The 18,719-nt window shown below is 43.0% G+C and overlaps 1 protein-coding gene across 2 annotated transcripts in view; it reads left to right on the top strand.

Moving 5' to 3' along the window:
- Positions 1-11,885, top strand: part of SERINC5 (serine incorporator 5) — a 108,750-nt gene extending 96,865 nt beyond the window's left edge. Inside the window, exons 9-12 of one of the 2 annotated variants that reach the window (XM_027552960.1) lie at positions 1,185-1,251; positions 4,329-4,368; positions 5,160-5,304; positions 7,393-11,885. In XM_027552960.1, the coding sequence (XP_027408761.1) occupies positions 1,185-1,251; positions 4,329-4,368; positions 5,160-5,304; positions 7,393-7,540 (400 nt within the window). In that variant the 3' untranslated portion in view covers positions 7,541-11,885. The remainder of the gene's footprint in view (positions 1-1,184; positions 1,252-4,328; positions 4,369-5,159; positions 5,305-7,392) is intronic. The other variant, XM_027552961.1, reaches the window with a different exon arrangement.
- Positions 11,886-18,719: the final 6,834 nt, after the last annotated feature.

Here is an 18,719-nt window from a genome sequence, read left to right as displayed (position 1 = left end):
CGCAAAATATAGCCCCTTGAGTGCAGGGGCCAGGTGTGTGTGTTTCTTGGGCACACAGCCGTGGAATTGTTTCTGTCACTCCTCAGACCAGGCTCAAGCCAGGAAGTGGTACTGGAGTGGGCCTCCATTAACATCCATCCGTTCAAAGCAGAATTGAAAGTGATGCTGTTGGACTTGACTGGACAAAAGAAACAATGATCTTGGGTCCCAGAGGACCTTTTTATGAGGGAAGCTTTTTATTGTTTATTTGCGTCTCATTGATCTCTTCTCTCCTTGGGAAAGAGGATGAGAATGAGTCCAGAAGACAGTGTTCCCTTTGTGGTCTATTTGGTTGAAATGAGTCTGGAATTCCTGCCTCTCCACTAACAGCTCCCACCGTCCCACCCTCTCCCCTATCCCTGGAGTGCAGGAGGAAAGGGATCGCTGTATGTCTCACTGAGTTCCCAGTGCAAAGAACAGGGCCTGACACAGGCCACACCTTCAGTAAACATTTGCTAAATGAATCTGTATAGATTATTCATGTACACTGTATATTTACACATAGAAATGTGCTTAAAATGAACCCCACCCCAGGAAAAAGTAAATGCCTTTTTGTACCTCTATAAGCCAGATTTTACAACATTTTACTTCTCTAGGCAGGAGGAAAGTGGCAGGAAGAATTTTTTAAATGACATTGATAGCTACTCTATACTGAATTTCTAAATAGAAAAACTTGTCTGTCCAAGGCTGATTATCACAGAAAATTGTGAAAACCTTTGCTTTTCATGCCCTTGAGTTTTATCACCATTTCTGGCTTCTTTCATTGCCTTTGATCTCTTCTAAGTGAGACTAGTCAAAAGGAGGGGAAAGATAAAAGTGAAATATGAAAAGTATGTTGGCATTTGAAGGAGGAGAGGCAAAAAACCAAAGTGAAAACCAATATAACAGGACCAAAAGACAACTTTTTTTTTTTTTTCAAGCTTCTGTTTGCATAAAATGGTCTAATGCAATCCATGGAAGAAGATATCGGCTGTCGAGTTGGTCAGCCAGTTTTGGAATAAAGTGGGATATTAGACAACTTTTATTTAAGCAGAACTGTAGGTGAGAGCGAGCCTCCTTGGAGTCCTGGCCAGGCAGCTCAGCCCTCCTTCGATGTGTTATGTGACATGTTAATATACTCAGCTGACCTTTCTGTTTTGTCTTAGTTTGACATCGACGACCAGATCAAGTTCCGATGCTCTGCAGGGCCGGTACACAGCTCCCGAGCTGGAAGTAAGTTCATTTCCTTTTCTTGGCCCTGCTTTATCTCGGAAGACCCATTTTCCAGGAAGGCTTTTTGTGTCTTTACTTGCATCTTTAGTGGTCTGCATCCCATGATCCCATTTTTTTTACTCAGGAAGGAACACAATTCCTGTACGGAAAAAGAAATGTCCTCAATATACTATAGGATTAAAATAAAAGTTGTTGATTTTTCTCCAACAGATTCAGCCTCTGGTGTGGCATCCGGCCACCCCGCTCCCACCAAAGGCCTGGGTAGCTTGTCGGTCTGCGGTCTGTTTTTTTCCTCTGTCGTAACAGAATGTATGTGGGTTGTTTTAACTTCCGGTCCCTTCCCCTAGTGTGTACCTGTCTGTGTTCTCCATACATGGCACGACTGTGAGGTCAGAAGGCGGCTGTTGGAAAGAGAAGGGGAGGGACACCCTGTCTGCGCGCTGCTGGGCACTGTCTGTACGTGAGCTTACTCCCTGCAGCAGCTCCAGCAGGTGGGCATTTCACAGGGTGAAGAATAGCAAACAGTGAACAGAGGCCTGTCGGTCAGCAGAATATCTTTTTCTTTCTGATGCAAAACTCCTTTTCTGAGGCCCTTGGTGGAACATCCACTGAGGTCACAAAAGGTCTAACCAGATGGAAGCAGCCAGAAAGAGACTCCGCCCTGACTCCAAGAATGGAAAGAAGAGGCGTTTCCAGGGATGGCTAGGACTTGCTGTGTTCTAAGCACTGCATCTGTGATTTCATCTTCAAAGAAACCCGAGGAGGCTTTTATCTCCATTTTCCAGCAGGGTGGGGGATAAACAGAAAAGTGAAGTCCTTTAATCTTGGGATTTGCCGGCATGTAGACCATGTAGTCTGGCTCGAGTCGGTGCTGTGTTCCCAACCACCGTTGCCCAAGATCCGGCTGCTGTCTGCCGGCTCTGCTGCTGACCCTGCCTGGCGTCCGACCCCCGGCTGCCCTTCCCTGCGTGGAGGAAGAGCCCTGGGGTCTGTCCAGACACGGGCGCTTTGCTCTGGGGATGGGCCTCCCTCCACCTGACCTGGAGAGAGCCGGTCGTTATGAAGGGTTGTCAGTCTGCCAGCAGCATTCACCAGCTCTTTCTGTCACTTGAAGAAGGAGCGAACTGTACTGAGTCTGAATGGGTTGCTGCCTATTCTTCAGAAGAGAATGGCTCTAGAAGGCAGGCAGTCATGCTCACCACTGACTGGGTGACCCCTGCTGAGGCTGGACCGCTCTGGCTTCAATATCCCTATTGTGTACAGAGGTGAAGTGCAAAGAACAGCAAGTCTCCGCATTAGATTTAAGAGAATGTTTTTCTTCTCATTCCGAGGAAAGAGCCCCAGTGTTCCCCTCTGAACCAGAGCGCACACAGGATGGAAGTTGGTTCGCCAACTCCTTGCATCACTTTTCACAGGATAGACCTTTGAAAGAGATAGTCAGTCATTGCTTGTGGTAACTTTAGCTTCAAAAGAACTGGGACCCCAGCATAACATGTCTTGGGCCCCCTGAATAAATTAATGAATCTTAGACTGTATCCCTTGATCCAAGATTCTGTCAAGACCAGTCCCTCTATTGACAAGTTTCCTTGACACAAGAAGGAAAAAGAGCTCGGCTTTGAGGGATATAAATGGGGCAAAGGCTTGGATTCCCACGTCCTTGCCCCCAGCTCTCTGTTCTTTATCATAAAACTATCAAGCCAAGAGGCGTTGAGGACCCAGCACTTCCTAGACAGTCCTGGTATGTGTTGTGTTTCTTATTCTGTTTACCAGAGTCTTTCTGGAATCAATGTAGTAATTTTTCGTAAACGCAATTTAAAAAAAGAAATTAAATTTGTTGTCTTGAGTAGGTCAGAAACGTGGTACATCGTTTGGAAGGAGCCACCCCCTGCATTGCCGTCCCTGTTTCCCCTGCTTCCCTTAGGCCGCCAGTTCAGAGCCTGATTCTAGTAGCGATGTGGGTGGGCCTGCTGGCTCCAGGTCCCTTAGTTTTCCCCTTTCTGAGTCTGTCGGCTCCACCATCGAGATATCACATGCTGCCTGTTGGCCCTTGTGAAGCACAGACCTGGGAGTTCCCATCCACCCAAGTTCCTGTCCCAGCTCTGTCACTAAGCTTGTTTTGTGACTTAAGGCCAGGTCTTCAACCTGGCTGACCCCAGTTTCCTCACCTAAACACAGGATAATGATCTCAGTCCCTGGCACCAAAGAAGATCGAGTGGAGCAGCAGGTAGAGCAGAGTGCCAGGAGGGAGCTCCCAGAGGGAGGGGACCTTATCTCATTCACTTCATGTTCCAGGCTGAGTTTTCCAGAAGTGGCCACCGGGGCAGAGCCTGACTTGCAGGATATTTATTAGGGGGGCTTCCCCTGGTGGCTCGGAAGACTGTAAAGAATCTGCCTACAATGCAGGAGACCCGGGTTCAATCCATGGGTCAGGAAGATCCTCTGGAGAAGGAAATGGCAACCCACTCTAGTATTTTTGTCTGGAGAATCCCCTGGACAGAGGAGCCTGGCGGGTACAGTCCATGGATGTCAGACATGACTGAGCAACTAACACTTTGACTTTTCAACACATGCGGAGGAGGGAAGGGGGGTTGAAGGGCACTGCAGGTTGGGCAGAGCCTCTGCTCATCCCAGGGGTGCTCGGAGCAGATATGACCCATCAAAGCTGTTCCCCAGGGGTTGTGGCTGCACCTTTACACCCCTGCTAGGAGCTCTTATCCTGCATGGGTTGCCCAGGAAGGGCTTGCTTGAGAGTGGGGCGACTCCCAGCTAGGGCAGAACCTGGAGCTGCCAGCCAGAGCTCGCAGGGGTTGAGCAGGCACTAAGGGGGCACCCTGGAAGGGGCTCTGGGTGGCTCACCTCCATGTCCTCATGTTTCCCATCTCACCAGCCCCCAGACCATCAGGGAAGAATAGACACTTCAGTAGAACCTTTCGAAGGGATGAAGTGTGCAGTTCTGGATTTGGGGTGTAGTTCAGATGGGGAAAATTTGGCATGTAGATGGCCTTTAGTTCTTAACCGATGTGGAGATGGAAAAGCAGAAAGCAAGCCTCCTGACTTGGTTGGTTTTGCCCTCACAGGTAGCCCGGTGTTGCTTTTGCTTCGGCTCTGGGGGAGAGGGTAAGTGGACAACATCCCGTCTGGGCCTCCGTGATGCCCTGCAGACCTGTACCACTCGTCTGTAGGTGTTTGGGATTTAGGCACAAATAACTTGAGTGGGAAGAGGAATTCCTTTATTCCAGAGCTGGTTTATTGTTTATATACTTGACACGTTCTTCCCAAAGGGTCTTTGGGATTTGTGTTGGTATTCTGGCAGATGAGGAAAAGTTGATATTTTTGGCTCATATTTATAAGTTAAATTACACAGTACATTTTTGAGGAACAAGAAGTTACATTTTTTTTTAAAGGAATGCAAATTTGGAAAATTTCTTTCATTCAGCTTCCTCTTCTTGAATTGGAACATTCCAGGGGCTGGAGAAGGAAATGGCAAACCACTCCAGTGTTCTTGCTTGGAGAATCGCAGGGACGGGGGAGCCTAGCGGGCTGTCGTCTCTGGGGTCGCACAGAGTCAGACACGACTGAAGCGACTTAGCAGCAGCAGCAGCAGCAGGGGCTTGAGAACTCTTGCTCTGCTATCACTTTCTTCCGAGTTTATAATAAGTTTTCTGTGTTTAAGAGCTCTCTTCTGTTAAATGTGCCAGTAGGTAACTCATCCTATTACAGAAGGTTCAGGGGTGAGGTGGGAGCTTGGGGCTCACGGCATAGATGAGCTTGCCTGAGGGTACAAATGGTGTTTGACAGCTTTCCTACTCAACAGCCTCTGGGTTGGAAATAAGCAAGTTTGGCTTTGCGAAAGTGGTAAGCATCCTTGTGTTCCCTCATGGAACTTGTGCTCACTTTGTGGTTCACAGACGCTGAAGAGAAGCGGAATATGAAAGAGGGCCCACGGGTCATTTATGATGAGAAGAAAAGCACCGTCTACAGCTATGCCTATTTCCACTTCATGTTCTTTTTGGCTTCCCTCTATGTGATGATGACCGTCACCAACTGGTTCAAGTGAGTGGCCCCTCGTCTTAGATGTTTTAGAAGTTAATTTTTTAAAACATCCTATTCTTGACAGCCTGAAAATCGGACCTCTTGAAGTCAATTAACTTCTTCTCCAAGACCTGCTGCACTCGTCTTCCCAGAAACAGTCCATTGACATACTTTTAACCCTGGAAATTGGTGATGCTTACTGCAGCCTTAAGAAAATAGGAGGTTAATAGCATATTGACAGTCTATAGAACATAGTAACAGAAATGGAAGAAGAACTTAGAATTCGTAAGCAATCATCTGGCTTTTAGAAAAGAGATGATACTCTTTTTTTCTACTTTGTCTTTTTTTTTTTTTAACACTTTCATTACAAAAGTTTGAAACATCTAAAAAAAAAAAAAAACTAATATGTAAGTATGAAAAGTAGCATAGGCCCTCCACCCCAACTCCATAACCACTGCTAATCAAATGATGTATTTTCTTTCTTTTTTGTGCATTTATATGCCTGTATAATTTTTTTAAACATAAATGTGATTACACATATTTTCTCCCTTGCGGGTTGGGTTTTTTTTGTTTGTTTGTTTTTTGTTTTTTTTTAACTCACATGACGAGTCTTACTTTCCCTGTTACTACATGAAGATTCTTTTCGATTCCTTTTGTATCTTTCTTTGATCCAGAGTTTCTGTTGGATCATAATTTGGTGTACATTAGGATATACCTAAGGTAGACATTAGAATAACTTAGGATAGATATTTGGGCTTCCCTGATAGCTCAGTTGGTAAAGAATCTGCCTGCAATGCAGGAGGCCCCGGTTCAATTCCTGGGTTAGGAAGATCCGCTGGAGAAGAAATAGGCTACCCACTCCAGTATTATTGGGCTTCCCTTGTGGCTCAGCTGGTAAAGAACCCACCTGCAATGTGGGAGACCTGGGTTTCATCCCTGGGTTGGGAAGATCTCCTGGAGAAGGGAAAGGCTACCCACTCCAGTATTCTGGCCTGAAGAATTTATTTAGACTCATTGTGCAACAAACAGATGAGTGGCTTCTCTGGGCCACGCTGCTGTGGGTGGCAGGGCCTGTATTCTAGTGCCGGAGGCGAACAGTGGTCCACATCAAATACAGTGTGTTGACACTGATGACTACTGGGGAGAAAAGTAAGGAAGAAGAACAAGGAGCAGGGCGGGGGTGGGGGTGGGGGCAGAGGTTGCGAACAGACTGATGGGGAAGGCTTCCCTGAGGAGATCTTCCCAGACAGCCTGAGGAAGAAGAGGGCATTGGAGCCTCTTGTGTTTCCCAGCGTGACAGGGAATTCCTGGAACATTTTGGCCTGGGAAGCTTAAAAAAGGTTGGAGGCAGAAAATAACAGGTATCAAGGATGTGTTAAAACTGGAGCCCTCTCTCGCTCCTGGTGGGTAAAAATTGTATAGGCACTTTGGAAAATAGTTCCTCAGAATGTTGAGTTGTTATATGATCCCGCAGCTGTACTCCTAATGATATACTCAAGAGGAGAAAAAAACACGTCCACGCGAAAGCTTATACACAAATGTTCATGGCAGCATCGTTCATAATAGCTAAGTGGAAGCAACCAAATGCCCATCAGCTGACAAATGGATAAAGAAAAGGTGCTATATCCACTCAATGGAATATTCCTCCACAACAGAAAGGAGTAAAGTACTGTTACATACTATGGCATGGAGACACCCCAAAAGAAATATGCTGAGAAAAGCCAGTCCCAAGAGGCCCCTTGATTCCATGCCCAGTGACATGTCCAGAACTGGCAAAGCCATACAGACAGACAGTGGTTAAGTCATGCCAGGGGCCGAGTGGAGGAGGAAAGGGGAGGGCAGCTAAAGGGGGCAGGGTTTCTTTCTAGGGTGATGAGAATGTTCTAGAATTGACTGTGGTGGTGGTTACACAAGTCTATGAATACAATAAAAATCATGTGCTTTAAGTGGGTGTGCATTATATTAATATCTGAATTGAGTTGCTAGGGAAAAAAGAAAGGCTGGTGTGGGATGGCGGTGGAAGCAGGGAGAGACGCTTGGTGGGAAGAGACCTTCCCACCACCTGTTCTCTTCCTGCTCTGACCACAGCTGGGTCTCTTGTTTCTACAGCTATGAAAGTGCCAACATCGAGACCTTCTTCAGCGGGAGCTGGTCCATCTTTTGGGTCAAGATGGCTTCCTGCTGGATATGTGTTCTCCTGTACCTGGGTACGCTGATTGCCCCCCTCTGTCGACCCTCTCCGCAGTACTCCGTGTGAGGATCTGAGCAATCTCCTTGGTTCTGCAGCAGAAAGTGATGCCCTTGAACAAATATCCCAGGAGTCAAGCAGTGACTGGTACTTTGTGACAAGCTGGCATTCCCCTGGCTGGCTTCACTGGGTCTGAAAAACCTTCAGAGGGGAAAAAAAAAATTACTTGATTCGCTTTTTGTAATTCTGAAGTTCAAAAAGAAGCTACCAGTTTGCCCCTAAAGAATTGAAAATTTCACCTAAGTTGATGCTGAGTGTTTATAGATTTTGTACGTGTTTTACGCCTAAATATTGGGATAGTGGTCAGGCTAGTATTTTCCTTCTGCATGTTTTTACCAGGACAGAGTTTGGGGAATGACATCTTTTCACAGGGATAAAAGCGTACTTTGTGTGGCCTATTACCTATCCCTGAAATAGACATGACAAAATCTGGAGCCCTTTGCCCCCAGTAGAAGGCAGAGCCCTCAGAAGGCTCCACACCTCAGCCTGCAGAGCTCCTGGCTCACCGTCCTGGTATTTATTGGCTCCAAGAGGAAGCATCTGCTTTTCATTCCACCCCTGTGCCATCTCCTCCCACCCCCGACACGTTTCCCTTTGAAGTTGTGATGCTGGGAATCACAGGCTTCACTCTGCCCTTGCCCTTCCCAGAGGTGCCCTCATCCCTTTGGGTTCAGCATCTTTCTTATAATGTGAAAAAGCACACTTTGCCATCACCACCCATGTGATTCCCCCCACCAGATTGTCACCGCCTGATCTGAGTTACTGCCTTAGTAACTTGCTTTGTAACTCAGATCAGGCGGTGATGGAGCCGTTTGACCCTTACTCGTGGTGGTGTTCACGTGATGATAGAACAATGTTCGTGTTGTTGTCTTCGCTATAGTTCTTGTTTGTGGGTTGATAGTCATGATACTTTAGGACCTTATTGGGAAGTTGCTTCTCGACTGAAGCCTACTGCACCCCTCTTTCCATTACTGAAGTCAACCAGTTTCTCTTCCACGCGAGGCCTTTGAAATTGTAAAAGCAAAAGGGCTTTTGTTTTCCAGATCTGTAATGTGACCACACCATTAATGTCCCTTATGATTTTAGGGGTAGATTTGCTAAGGTGAGAATCAGAGGCAGCACCTCAAACAGGGCTGACCAGGTAAGGCCTCCAATTATACAAATTGTAGAAGTGACCAGATGATATACTTAGAAGAAAAGGTGGGTGGGATGGGGAGTTATTTAATTAAGCCATGAGCAAAAGCCACAGAAACTTCCAAAGTACATACTCCTAAGGTGACACTTAAGAGAGATTTGACTCTAGGCAGCTGTGTAAGAAGATCTCCATTTTCAGTGCTGATGCTCTCATCCAGGGAGGAGTTTACACAGCGGAATGTCCACTGGAGACCCCAGTGGAGACACAGTGGGGACCCACCTCTTAGTATTTCATGCAGGATGGAAAGAATCCTCTCGGCACGTCGGGTCCCCCATAAGCTGGGCTCCAGGGTGCCAAATGCTGACCTGGGAAATTAGTCCCGCTCTTCATTTCCACTCACTCCTTTGCCCTCCTCTCAAGAAAATGAGGGAGTTGGGTGGACGCAAGAGGCATACAGTGGATGAATTCCTCCAGAAACTTGCCTTAGTTATAGTGTTGGAGATTCACTTTTTAAAGGCACTCCTTGTGTGTGTGAGAGAGCCTTGTTTTGTACACTCGATCAAGTTCTTTTCTTTTTTTCCCCCAGATCAGGAGTCTTCAAACTTGGTCCAGAGATCTTCTGTAGGCACAGAATGAGTGGTTGCCATGTGTGGCCCACAGGGAAGCCCGTAGGGGTGGGAGCTCTGTGGTCAGACAGGTGGGGGCAGTAGGTGGCGTGTGTCACAGCACCCTGGCAGGGGCCACTGCAGTGGCTGGTTCAGTGACAGGCTCTGGGTAAGCGAGACTGGCTTTACAAAGATCACGAGGACGGGCAGGTCAAGAGCTGGGGTGCTGTCGGTAGCTGGTTTTGTTGTGTTTTCTTCCTGCTAGGGTCTAGCATCCAACTCTGACTTTCGAGCTGGCCCTTCCCGTGCAGAAAATAGCTCAGGGAGACACAGAGGAAAGGACATCGCCAGTAGCCAGGCTTCCTTCCTGAGCCCCTCTCCCTCGCAGCCAACCCACATTCTCCAGCTGCTTAAGACTTGGTTGGTGCCTGATAATGTTCCTTTCTGAAGGTCGGTCTGATACAAGAAGAGTTACAGTCATTCTGATTTTTATTCTCAACTGAACATTTAAGCAGTTTTATCCAAATGATCAAGAGAGATGTGGACGTTCTCTGAGGACTAAGGGTATATAAATAAGATGTTGACTTTAATGATTATTAATTGTAGTAAACAGTACTCAGGTGATAAGTCAACATTCATGGGTTTAAAGAGTCTACGTTTTTGTGCTATTATGTTTTAAGAAACTGGAAACACAGTGCCAATTGCTTTGAGTTGCTGTTAAGGATGATGTTCATTTGATAAATTCACTGATAATCTTTTCAAAATAATAGACTTTGCTTCCTACAACTTTTTATACATGATTTAAAAAGTGCATTCTCAGAAGCTGCGGGTCAGATTCCTTTAGCAATGAGAGTTGAAGATTTTTTAAAACTATGTGTAAGATTCCTCGGTGCTGTTCGTCCGATGTGGAAATTTTTTCACTTCTCATTTTCACGAGTAAATACACATAAATAGAGGAAGGGATTCTTCTGGGAGTGTTGCTGTTTATGTCTAGATGTGTCACCTGACTGGAGACCAGAGACTTTCTCACCAAAGGCTTTCAGAAACCCTACTTGGTCCTCACTGGGTTGATTTTTTTTTTTTTTTTAATGTTGGTTAGTTGGTTTCGTTTTTGTCCTCACAATTTCTTGGGAAATGGCTTGAAAGAATTGTTTGCCAGAAGTCCTTGGAGCTCCTTCGTAGCGTAGGTGGGCTGTGTGCGTGTGGGCCGATGTAGGTTGGGGTCCCGGGGGCTTTGGGATTCTGGTGGCCAGCGAGGGCGCTCCCACACCCCTTTGTTTATTTCCAGTTGCTCAGAGATGCCTTCACTATGGTTGACCTCTGTGCACTGCTATTCCCCCCACATTGTCTCCTTCTGCCTTTTTAAGATTATTTGCTTATTTATAATAATTTTGGCCAGAAGTTTACTACCATTGGTGCTTCCTGTTACCCTGCAAAGGGAATTCCAGAGCCTGTATGCATTTACGCTGCCTAGGTCTTTTTCTCCTTTGATTGCCTTTCTAAAGAGCATCTCATTTTGGTGTACATTCATGTCCTACCCCTCTTGAAAATGAAAGGCGGTTTTAGATATAACTAAGAAGGATGTGATCTTGGGCCAGGATCCCACATGTCCAGAGAGCACCCTGGGCTCTCCTTCATTGAGGACGGCGCCGATACCACTGGGTTCATGCCGTTCTCTGTAGGGTCTTCTCCTTGATTTACTAAATCCCTCTGACTTCGTTCTTAACTGTGTTTCCTGCTGTCCTTAATATATTTGTAAAGCCTCAGACATTTTAATCCAGTTTTATATTTTAGGCAGAGATGTGCTCTCTAATATACTCGTTTAGCAGGATACAGATCTTTTGAATTAATGCTAACCATTCTAAAGATTTCTCTCTCTCTTTTTTTTCCCTTCCTCAGTAAATCATTTACAGAAGTGTTCATTTTGAGAGGATGAAGTATTTGGCTTTTACCAAAGAGGTGTTCTTTTTTTAAAAGCAAAATCCTTTCAGCAAAAACTTAACTTGGGGAATTGTAGATTAAGAATGCATTTGTCCACATCCGCTTCTGTAGGTGTTAACCATGTTTATGTGAGTAAAATGTTAGAAAGAACTCTTTAAGGTAATCCTTTGTGGTGAAGGATCCTGGGAAATTCTCTCAGGTAAAGAAAGCTTGCAGCAGATGGGTAATATATGTCTTGAGAGCTATTTATAAGAAATTTAAGGATTGTTTTGTTTTCCTTTATTAAAGATTTAAGGTTATTTTACTTTGAAAAAAACTACAGAAATTTTATAGTCATAACTTTGTTACTTTTTAAAAAAAAAACTTGTCTGAAATAATTAGATGTAGCCAAATTATGTGGTTATGTTTTGCTGTTAGAATTTGAAAATGTAGTATGTGTGGTAATCTACTGTTTGAAATTTATAATGGTCTTAGATATGTTTGAGTTTTGGTAACTTTTAAAAATAGTTATTTTTTTTGTTTTAAGTCACAAAGGCACCTATGGATTTATAATTGGGGTTTTTTTGAATGCTAATTTTTCTATGAAGCAGCCGAAGTTGACCAGTCTTTTCCTAGGTGGAAAACTCAAAACTTGTTAACTCTGTACTTTAATAAAATTAAAAAATGAAAACCATGTTTTTTTTTTCTTCTTCTTTCTGTTGAATATATTTATAAATAAAGTCTGCCAGGTACCATTTTCCAAAGATGTCTTCAAATGTTAATTCAATCTCAAGTTTCATAGAGTCTGTTCTGCTTCTAGAAGATACAAACAGGAAAACCCAAGTTTTTTGCCTTCTTCCTTGCTGAAAGCCTCTACAACCTGCTTTCTTCTTCTTCTTTTTTTTTTTTTTTTATTTACTTTGCTGTGAAGGGTCTTTGCTGCGGTGCTCAGAATCTTTAGTCATGGCATGCAACTCTTAGTTGCTGGACCAAGGATCAAAGCTGGGCCTCCTGCACTGGAGCATGCTGTGTGACAATACTCATATTTTGGCAGAAGCCTTCTTATATAACTAACTGAGATTAGGAGACTCTAATTAAGAGTCTTAGAAATCTTCTGTTTAGCCAGAGGATTTGGCACTTCCTTAAATCTTTGAAATCTTAATAAGAGGCTTTATCTTGACGTTGAGGCTACATTTTTACTTGTGGCATCTTAGAAATGATAAGTAGTTAATAAAACAGTGTGGTTGGAAAGATACTTCATTGAGTGTGTTTCAGTGTGTTGTTAAATGAAAAAAAATTGTTCAGTGTGATCCAAATCCTGCATGTATGAACTCTTTAAAAAAAAAATAATTCTGGAACTTGTTAAAACAGTAAGACTTAGGAATTTCTTGGTGGTCTAGTGGTTAGGACTCAGCGTGTTCACTGTGCGGGAGGGGTTGGGGAGGTGGGGGGACTTGGGCAGTGAGGGCGGAGAAATCAACTCAATACAAGGATAAGGGGGGACTGATAGCCAACAAGCAGAGGCATGAGGTGGTTGGATGGTATCACCAACTCATTAGACATGAGTTTGAGCAAGCTCCAGGAGACAGTGAAGGACAGGGAAGCCTGGCATGCTGCAGTCCATGGGGTTTCAAAGAGTTGGACATGACTGAGTGACTGAACAACAAGAAAAGCAGAGGGAGGGGATCCAGTAGATGGAAAATTACAAGAGGAGATCTCAGTAGAGAGATTCTTTCTCAAGGTAGACAGGCCAAGTGTAAGCAGACAGGGTAGGGGACCCCAGAGAAAGAACCAGGCATAACTTTAGTAACAGAAGCCATTTTAGGCCTGAGCTATTTTGTGATCTAAGCCTGGCCACAGTGCCTGCCCTTGCAGAGGAATAGGTCTCAGTAGTTAATGATATTAAAGGAACAAAAGAAGGTAAGAACTAGTAACTACCAGGACAAGGAGATAACCTAACTTCATCAGAGACAATATGTCAGTTGTAAAGACTCCCAGTTCTGTTTCAAAAGTCAAGATTAATCCAAAGCATGTTCTTGAGTTGTTTTGCAGAATTCAACTCCACAGGAGTCCTCAACCATCAGATTAACTGGAACCTAAGAGATGATGGGCTTCCCAGGTGGCACAGTGGTAAAGAATCTGCCTGCCAATGCAGGAGACACTGAAGAAGCATGTTTGCTCCCTGGGATGAGAAGATCCTCTGGAGTAGGAAATGGCCACCCACTCCAATATTCTTTGTCTGGAAAAGTCCATGGACAGAGGAGCCTTGTGGGCTGCAGTCCATGGGATCTCAAAGAGTTGGATGTGACTGAAAACAAGATATACGCAAGGGATGATGATGATTTTTTCTGATCCTCATGACTCCTATCAACTACAGCCTGGACTCTGTCAATTGTTGCCCCAATTCTATGCCATATTCTCCTCTGCTCACATGCTTTCGTGAATACCCATGTCCCCTTAGCTTAAAACTTACCAAGTTTTTTTGTTCAGGGAGACGCTACTTTGGGAAAGATCCCCAGTGTCCTTACTTGCTGCAAGTGATAATAAATCCTTCCTTCTCTCAGTCTTTGGCTTGTTTGTATCTTTTGGCTGTGAAACCCACCAAGAGGCAAACCCAGTTCCTTGGTAATGAAAAGACTTTACACCAAAGATGGGGGGAATGAAGAACTTCAGATATCAAGGGTGGGGAGTCTTGCTAAGCCAAGGTTGTGCTGCCCTGGCAAGGACAGAATGGATGTGGAAGGCTAAGGTTGAGGTCTGGTCAAGAAGAGAGCTCAGAGGAGCCTGGTTTGGTCAAGGAGATGGACTTGGTCAGAACACACACGTTGTGCTCGCATGCTTGGAGAAAATGCACCCAAAGCGTACACCTGTTGTTTCGTCCCCACCCTCCGTTTCCTTCATATTTTGGGAACTGTTCACGTAGTTGTAGCAGGAGCAGCTATTTTCTTTCCATATAATTGTCATAGCTACAGTTAGTTGATTCAGGATTGGACTTTTCATTTAAGTTGGGTGATCAGCCTCTCTGGAAGTTTGGACTTGAAGTGAGTTGGGAAGCTTAAACGATGTTGTTAGTGTCTGGTTTAGGTATTATGAACACAGGGAGAGAAAGCCAATTTGTGAAGATCTGGGATTAAAATGGATGTGCAGAGGGGCAGGTATGAAAGAGGGAAGGGGTGGGGCAGAGAGAATGGGCTTCCGGGTTTTCAAGGTGTTCTTAATGTTCCCCACTCGAATCCCATTCTGGAGCCTCTGTTTGAAATAGCAACGATAGCAATTGTTCATTGAGCATTTGATGTATGCCTTGTAAAATTCTCATAATGATCCTGTGGAAATTACTGTTCTAACTTTCATTTTAAATTTTGGGTGGGGAAAGGCAAACTTTTCTTAAAATCCTTCCTGTGGTTATTTTTTTTTTTTTACAGAGGTGGCCAAATCTTACCTCTTCCCACTCATCTTTCCCATCTCCTTTTCTTTACCATTTTCCATCCCTCAAGGTTTTCCCTTTTAGGTCAGTTTTTGCTTTTAATACACAGAATTTCCTCCTGGTTTCTGTGTTTGCATAGGTATTATATCAGTAAGAAATTGCCTCTGAGTTATAACAGAGTGAACTTCAGTGTCTTAAACACATGGGATTTTGGTTCAGCATCCCAAGGATGTCAGGCCAAAGGTTGCTGTGAATTTCTGGCTCTTTTGTGAACTCCAGGGGTTACTTTGCAGATTTATCTTATTTATACTCCAAGCAGAAGACCAAGGAAGAGCTCAGGGCTCCATGAAGAGAAAAGCACATTGCATATTTCAACACAGGAAGCATAAGGTCTGAAATATCTTGTTATTGCCAGAAAACAGGAAGAATTTTAAAGACCCTCTGATGACAAGCTAAATTATGTCCAGTAATAACTATTACCTAGAAATAAGTCTTGTAATCATTATTGTATGTTTATGTCTATTTTTCTGCCTTTTAAAGGGAGAAAGTGAGTGAAAAGACTCGAGTTAGAATTATAATATTAATAAAAATTCAAAAGATACAGGTAATTAAGTTTAAAGTCAATGTTCAAATGCTTAAATCACTAAGTTTATAAGGTTAAACTTTTTAGGTTTCCTGTGTTTTAAATATTTAGAAAGTTTTGTCTATGCTAATGTAAGTCATCATTGTTGGGTTTTTGAAAGGTTTGAGAAAATCAAATGTATTAAAATTAAATTGTACTTTGAAATTTCTAAGACTTTTTAAAAAAATATGATGAACATTTTATCACATTTATCACTTTTTTAAGCCAAAGTATTTCTCACATTTATAAACCAAATGTATTTATCACACTGATAGGCCAAAGAGAAGTTAATCAAAAACAAACATAAAATTAATCAATTTGCAAATAAAATGATATGAGTTTAAAAGGTTTTAAATTATTTTAAAATATATATATAATTTAATATATGAAATAGAAGCTGAAACATTTCAGTACATAAAATCTGTCTTCAAACATAAGAAAAATTTAGATTCTTTGGGTGTGTCAGTCAGTATAGGCTAAGATGTGCTGTGGTAACAAGCAAGTCTAAAAATCTCAGTGTTTACAATGACTAAAGTTCAGTTCTCACTCACAATGCATTTCAGTTATCAGCTGTCTGCAGCTCTGCTCCAAGTTCTCTTCGTTCTGAGATCCAGACTGATACAGCAGCCCCTATTTGGGACACTGCCGATGAAGGTGGCTGAATTCGCCACTCCAAAATGTGCTACTTTGGAAAAAGGCAATTGAGAATATATAAGCAAAGTTCTTTGCCCTTCCCTATTTGTCTGAAAGCAGAACATAAATTTAGAAAAGCATCCCTCTTCCCCCCTCCACCAGAAAGGACAAGCATTAATCCCTGAGATGACTTCGGACCCTTATCCATGGAGAAGACATTGACTTAAATCTGCATAATAAACCTTTCTCTAATTTTCCATGCTTTTTCCTGGTCACCTCTTCATCCTTGGCTTGCCCCATACCTTTTCTTTGCCTTTAGCTAAAGATGGTATTTAAATCTGAGTTCTAAGCTACTTTTGAGAGTTACTAATTTTTCCTGTATATTTCCCATGTATATATGATGTATAAAAAAAGGGTAGCAAAACATCCCATCCCAAAATATGCCACTTGGATGTATCAATTATTTTGAGCTATAGCAAGTAAGGAGCAATGCAGGGAGAGGCTTTCTCTGAATGCCCCTGGCCTGCTTATAGACAGATCCTCCAAAAGGGACTCAACAGTCATAGACCCTGTTGACTAAAAAGATGCATGATGTGAGAGTTTTGAGTTAAGTGTTATTTGGGGCAAAATGAGGATTTCCGCCCAGGAAACAATACCTCAGATAGCTCTGAGAAACTGCTCCAGAGAAGTAGTGGGGCAAGTGAAGTGAAGTCAAAGTCGCTCAGTCGTGTCCAACTCTTTGCGACCCCATGGACTATAGAGTCCGTGGAATTCTCCAGGCCAGAATACTGAAGTGGGTAGCCTTTCCCTTCTCCAGGGGATCTTCCCAGTGCAGGGACTGAACTCAGGTCTCCCGCATTACCAGCTGAGCCACAAGGGAAGCCCAGCCCCTATGTAGTTAAGAAGCATATCTGTGAAAAACTTTCAAGGTCAATATATGTGATTTTGGTGAATGGGGAATTCACACAATCATGAACTTATCTTACAGAAGATTTTCTGCTAGTCACAAGAGCTGATGTCACTATGAAGGGATTTAGTGCTTTTCTAGATTTGAGGATTGGGATCTTGAAATCAGTTCCTGCAAATATCTAACTGAAGTCTTCTTCCACCAGTTTTCCTGCAGCACAAAGCACCTCACCCTGAACTCCCTCGGGGAGTGTTGAAGGTCAGCACCTACAGCAGCTCAGGGTTCAATCTCCAAACAGGCAGATGGAGATGCCCTTGGCGGGTTTGTAGTTGACAATCCCTTCCCCGGGGAATGTCATCAATCAAAGACTAGAAGTTGCCCCCACACCCAGATTTCAACATAAGCCCCCATCTGTTCTTCTAAGGGTCCGTTTATTTATCTTTCTTAAAAATCATTTACTCTTCCCTAAGATGCCTATGTCCCTTTTCTCCTTTCCCTATTAAGATGTTATGTACGGGAATTGTAAGCCACTTTGGGGAGCCAGTTTTCCCTGAGTATCTTTCATGTATATGTGAGGTATGCATGTTAATAAATGTGTCTATTTTTCTTTTGTTAATGTGTTATATTACAGAGGTCTCAGCTTAGAAGAATGGAGGGAGAATTTTTTTTTTCTTCTCATATACATTGGGTTCAAGGAACAACACTGGCAGAATCATAAAGTGACTCCCAGAGCTGCTTCCTCAAGGTGGTATACATCACATCTGTTATCACTGCATTGATCAAAGCACATCCTATGGCCACTCTTGAGGTCAACAGTGGGGGGAAGTATAATCTTCCCACAAGGAGAGCTGTCTCAAATCACATAGTCAAGGCTGGTGCAATGAGGCAGGCAAGTGTTACCCTCCCCCAGAGTGGGGAAGCTGATATTTTGAACAATAATATAATCTAATATAATGGGGAATAAGATTTTTAAAAATTCTTACAATGTACTTTTTTCCCTTGTTATACATGAGGTCAGTGTGTCTTAACTTACAGAAATGATCATTCCTAGGTATTGGAATTAGGGTGATTTTTAATTTTCTCCTTTGAAAACTTCTACAGATATGTTTCTTTTGAGATTAAAATTTCAATTTAGAAATTCTTATTAAAAATTACTTTCAAATGTAAACAAAAAAAGAAAAACTTAAGACAAACATTTATTTCATAACCAGATTAAAATTTATAAATTTTATTTGAACAAAAAAGGCAGTTATCCACATAACTAATCTGTTATTTTTAATACAGGAGGGGTGATATGTCCAAAACTTTTAATATCTCACAATATAGAAGGAAAAAATAAGTTGTATAGCTTGTGTTTTAGGTATCTCTCTATCCAACCTGTCAGCTTAGAGTGTGGTTATGAAATGGAATGTGTTTGTTAAATAAATACCTCAGTACATGATGAATGTTGGTTAGTTGGCTGGGGAAAGCATAGTCTCATGATGACTTAGAGGCATTTTGTATTACAAGATACATTCTTTTGTGGTTATCTGGCTGATGTCATGGAATTCTGACTTTTGCCACCAGGGAAGATGATATTTCTCCTTGGCAGGAAACTTAAAATACTTAGTACAGTTTGGATCTCATTGCATGTTATCACAGTGAAACTTTCGTGCTTAATTGGCTCTCCTTTGCATCTGATTTTACAGTCGGTGCTAGTCTTACTGATGAACTAGCTTTTTGTAATCCAAGTTGGATTTCTGCCTAATTGGTTGTTTCTGTCCCAACTCTACATGGTGGTTGAGACAAAATCAGATTTTCCGTTCTCCCCTCTACCCCACCACTTTGGTTATTCAGTATATTTAAATGAATTTTCATAATGATAATCCTAAAATGTTCTTCTCTTCTCCTTTGTTTCTTGGAGACAAGAAAGCTCGCAAGATCACATTGATAGGTGACTGAC

The sequence above is a fragment of the Bos indicus x Bos taurus genome, chromosome 10 (genome assembly GCF_003369695.1).
Source record: "Bos indicus x Bos taurus breed Angus x Brahman F1 hybrid chromosome 10, Bos_hybrid_MaternalHap_v2.0, whole genome shotgun sequence".
In the NCBI taxonomy this organism is placed as follows: domain Eukaryota; kingdom Metazoa; phylum Chordata; class Mammalia; order Artiodactyla; family Bovidae; genus Bos; species Bos indicus x Bos taurus.
Note: the sequence above shows the minus strand (reverse complement) of the source record. Positions and strands in the feature narration are given on the sequence as shown.